Raw genomic sequence first — 5225 nt, forward strand, 5'->3', positions numbered from 1 at the left:
TTATTACAATAATATTGATTACAATTTAAAAAAACCTTGTTTTGATGAAATATAATGTGCGTCTTATACATCGACGATATAAAAAATACCGATATTTTACTCCAACTTAGGGGGTGCGTCTTATACACAGGCGCGACTTATACACCGAAATATACGGTAACTAATAAGATAGAAAAAAAAAAAAAAGATCCTGACAATAACAAGGGGTTATCCGCCAAGTGCGGATAAACCCTTGTTATTGTAAGGAGCTTTGTCTTCATCTTGTTTGACTAGATAGTAGCCTTGTACTACTTTTGCCATTTTTTAAAAATACAACAAAAAAATCTTTAAACCTGCCTTAATTTGGCTACTTGGTCTTCCCTGATCATCCTTTGCATTACAAGCAGTCATATTATCAATTGCTTCACGCAGACAGTCAAAATGTTGCCGTAATAATAGTTCTCCTGCATCCACTGATGTGCACGTACAAAGTTGCTACTCTTCTGAAATCGGACATCACAGATTCTGAACTTCGACTGCTTATCTTTTTCCTTTTCGTCTTAGTGAAAAGTGTTTGTCCTAACATGCAAATAATTGCATCATTTCTGATGCAATTACCGACCTCATCATCATAAAATCGTTTTAAAATGTGAAATTTAAATTCATCAGAGACATGAATAGGTGGGGGATTAAGGATGGATGTTGGAAAAGCTGATGCCCTTTCAATTGTATCTTTATTGCATTTTGTTTTTTTTGTGATGCCAGAAAAAACGTTGACTGTAGTACCCTTTATCATTTGATATAAGGATACAGCTTTCGGTTATTGGCTTATTACACTGTGGACAATTGTAATAGCACACTATTGGATGGACTGTTGCAGATTCTTATGTGCCCTTGGCTTCATTTTGACACCTGCAGTTGTAGTTTTGGGCAAAATCTAATATGCATAGCATTGAATTTTATGGAATTTTGGAAACTGCTCATTCTGCCAATCCTTGTTTAATAAGTGAAGAGAGTATGGGTGGGCATCATCTTTCAGTTCTTTTATGAGATCATTAACAGAGCCATACTTAAAAACAATTGCTCGTTTTTTTACAGATTTAGTAACATTTCGCTGGGTAACATCTTCTTTTACCAGTTCCCACCTCTTCCATTGAGCCTCTTTATCCATAACCAAACCTGTAAGATGTTTATCCAGCTGATCTGTACCATACTTACCACATAATCTTTTAATACATTCTAGCTTATGATACTTACTTTCTTCTGGTTTGGGGCACGAATAGTTAGCTGCTAAGTGTGCATTTAAAGTGTTGAGTTTAAGCTGAATATTGGCACAATACTCACAAAGAACAAGTTTTGCGTTCTTCTGTGGCTTGACATTCTTTGGACGGAGACTGAAAAACTTTGATGGTCCGATTTTTAGGTGTGGATATGCCTTGAAAAATTGAATATATAGCAGTCTTAAAGACCTGTCGATTACTGATGTTACCTTGCCAGTGCGCTTGCTGACAAACCTATTATCTGGCATCTCTTGACTGTTGGTTTCATAGAAATTGGTAACCAGCCTAACAATTTCATCTGACATGGGCTTACGGCCAGCTTTGTTTATTTTTGCCTTGTTTATTAACTTTCGGCCGATTTAGAATTTTTTGGATGCTAGTCTTAACATTTTTTTATCTTTTAAAGTATTCAGAGATTTTGCCAATTTTCTTTTCACCTTAGATGTTGGTGCTGACATCTCTGATCCTACTACTTCCACAATCGCCTTGTTGAAGGATGATTCTTTACTTGGAATATTTAATTGATGTTGAAATCTTACTGATTTAGAGGGTGATGACTTATTAATTAAATCCATTGTAGTATTTACAAGTGTGATGTCATTCGTGGCATTCCTTTCCATGCTCTTTCTAAACTCTTTTGTCTCGCTTCACTTGACCTAGTATCTTCACCTGTGTTTTGTAATTCATTCCTGGTTCTTTCTAAAGCACACTGCTGCTCGTTTAATCTCTCCTCTTTTTCACGTAAACAGCCTCTTTCTTGATCTAACCTCTTCTCTGCTTCCTTCAATCGACATCCTTCAATCGACATCCTTCTTCATACAACAATCTTTCTTTCGCTTTTTTAACAGCATATGCTTTTCGTCTTATTTTGTTTGCCGCCATTCATTCTTCGTTCGTCATTGCACTGCGTCTCTCCTGCGTTTTCTTCCTCCATTTTTCTTTTTGTAGTTCGTGTTTCACTTTCTCGCTTCTTGTCTTTGGTTTTTGTTTGTTGTTTTTTTTTAGTCGTGTTCGTTTTCCTTCTTCTTTTCTCTGTACTTTCTCATTCTCATGGCACAACCTTTATTGTACTTTTCCTTCCTCTCCTTTAATTTAGCTAACTTTTTTGATTCATCATCTGTGAGATTACGCTTTTTTTGCATGTAGTGCCAGTAGTGCCATTTCAACCCTATATATACGGCTATATATTTTTGCTTCATCTCATACTTTTTTGGATTTGTCTCTTTTGTTTTTCTTCTCCAGTTTGTTGAGGCTGATGTTTCTTTGGTTGGTTTTCTTTTTGTTGATGTGGCATCTCTATTTTTGGGGTTAAACGCAATTCTCAATTGGAACGGTAACATTTTTAATCTGTATAGATCTGTATAGATGAAAAAAATGACAATAAAACACTAGATTTGCTATAATCTGGGCTGCCCATCTGGGCTAAATTTGAGTCATCATCATATAGAAATATAAAGTATGTAATTAAGTATTTTTAATGTAAATTATACATATTTAAATAAAAATAAATATATATATTATTATTAATTATGCCTATTAGTGTTATAAAATATGTTAGGCCTACTAAACTAAAGAAAGTGTTTTCTTATCTTATGTTTATTGATGGATTATAATATTTATTATTATTAATTATAAAAATAATAAATAAACACTGTATATATTTGTCTTTCTACCTAAATAATTTGAGTTATGTGCATAAATTGATTGGACTAAAACTATGGCTTTCTTTTCAGATTATTAGTTTAAAATATTAATAGTATTTATCAAATATTTTCATTTTATTATTATAATAAAATTAATATGTTACTGATAATTTTGTCTTAGTTATACTGGGTATAAATGTTTATTACGTATTATTTTTAATTGTTGTAAAATGTTTTTGGACTTAATTTCTCATTCTTTTATAATTGTTTTTAAAACCAAATCGGGAAAACAGTAGACTAGTTATAATGTTGAAGTCTATGGAATATATTTAAAACGAAGAGTGTTTTTTTGTTTCGATTCTAATAATTATAGCGGCCCGCTATAAATCCCAAAATGCATTGCGCGCGAATTGATAGTTTTGTTTTTCACCTGTAATTCGCCCACTTTTCGATCGATCGTGAGACCAAAACAAATGGAAGACTCCTAACTTTTCAGCGAAAATACCGGGTTTTCCCCAATTTGTATCAACGGAGTCTGGCAATTAATGCAGCAACTATACAACTTCAGGCTAGGTATATAGCTAGCGTACGATGTTCGTACGTTACCGATGTTTACCAGCTAGGCCTACAAAACTAAGCCCTAAGACCGTCCACGAGAGGTTGATCGCCGCGAGCTACTTAGGTAGTGCATTGTTTCTCACTTTTTATCATAATTTACCATAAAACGTACATTTAAGACAAGGAATGACATGGTTTAATGTTTTTAAAGTAATATATATGTATTATTTTTACAAAACGTCACAAATTGTAGTGAAGGGGGCTTTAAATTACTAAAACAAATTGTAGTTCACGTAAAGAATGCCTTTAATCAATATAACTGATTAGTTGAATATCTAAAACAAATTAATTTCAGTAGTTCACGATACGTTGAACCACAAAAATATTTTTGTATTTAATATTGAATGGCGCCACCAACGGCCATTTTGCCGGAAGTTACGGACCCGGAAGCCAGTTGAACAACAGTGCGAGTGTGTGAAAATAACCCTGTGATATCCACAAATTTCGATAGGTAACGCTAAATTTTGTTGTTGTAAAAATAAAAAATGGAACAAAGCGTCGATGTGAAAACTAATGTTATCAAATCTACGTTTTGCGGTACATCTGAGATAGATAAGGTAGGTATCCAAGGCGGAGATTTGTAACGAAGTTTTTGCATTGTGCTCGCCTATGTCAAAATTAACCATAATTTATATATAGATGTACTAATAATTGCACATTATTTTGTGTCATGTTTTTTATTATAACTGAAATGAACCAATTAAAATTATTTTGTTTCCCACGTAACAAATAGAATAGTCAAAAACGACGAATTGTGTTTTTGTTCTGAAAGTGGTTGTAAACTGTGGACTTTTATCCTTATTTATTGTGACAATAATTAAAGAACTTTTTGTTTTTCTGTATCATATAGAAGCAATAACCAAATCGCAAACACATAATGTAATATTTTTAGATTTTATGATAACTAATTGCTAGTATACGGTCTAGTACACTACGTAACAAGACACGGCATATCTTCTAACCTAGCTAGGCCTACTGGAAAATGTTTTGCAATTTTGCTCATTTAATTTATAATATGTTAAATATTAATCAATTATAGGCATATCTGTTCATTAGGTATATATTATGAAGCTGCTAATGAGATAAACAACATTCCTACCAAATTAAAACAAATATTAACTATATAGTATCAACAAACTACCAACGTAACCGTGTCTTACCCAGTTTTTGACTATGATGTTGACGTTAGAGTACGAAGATAGCTTTGGCATTCAATTTTCTTGTATTTTTCATTATAACCCACTATTTTCTAAATTCTAAAAACTAACAAAATAAAAATACATAAAACTTACATGCAATGAAGTGCGTAGAAGTTATTTACAACGTAACAGTTGAAATAACGTAACAGAGGGACACGAAAAGTCTCTACAGCTGTAATTTGAAATTAGCGCGGATCCTAGCAATGATTTTTTCGCCGAGACTTTAGTTGGCCTGCTTCTTGAATCATGTGACCTTCAACTTTAAAAATAGCTCTTGCGGCGTTCACCACCGCTGGTCTATGAATAACTACATAACGAATATACGAGACACGAAATGTTGTAAAAAAATTGTTTTTCGTCTGTAACGGACTAAATGAAATCGCCATTTTGTAGAACATTGTGTAAGGTAAATTTCAGTGATCTGTTGTATTGAATGTAATTCGATTTTTGTCATTATAGTGGTACTTCTTGTGTCTGTTCAATAATAAAGATCATACTAACAATGT

At 33.0% G+C, this 5225-nt stretch overlaps 1 protein-coding gene across 1 annotated transcript; it reads right to left on the bottom strand.

Moving 5' to 3' along the window:
* Window positions 1-713: 713 nt before the first annotated feature.
* On the bottom strand, window positions 714-1707 carry LOC144838210 (uncharacterized). The gene is made up of 2 exons (XM_078693563.1): window positions 1198-1707; window positions 714-850 (listed from the first exon to the last, which is right to left on the bottom strand). The coding sequence occupies exons 1-2, from the start codon at window positions 1562-1564 to the stop codon at window positions 714-716; spliced, it is 504 nt and encodes a 167-aa protein (XP_078549689.1). The 5' UTR covers window positions 1565-1707.
* Window positions 1708-5225: the final 3518 nt, after the last annotated feature.

The sequence above is a fragment of the Antedon bifida genome, chromosome 3, assembly GCF_963402885.1.
Source record: "Antedon bifida chromosome 3, ecAntBifi1.1, whole genome shotgun sequence".
Taxonomy (NCBI): domain Eukaryota; kingdom Metazoa; phylum Echinodermata; class Crinoidea; order Comatulida; family Antedonidae; genus Antedon; species Antedon bifida.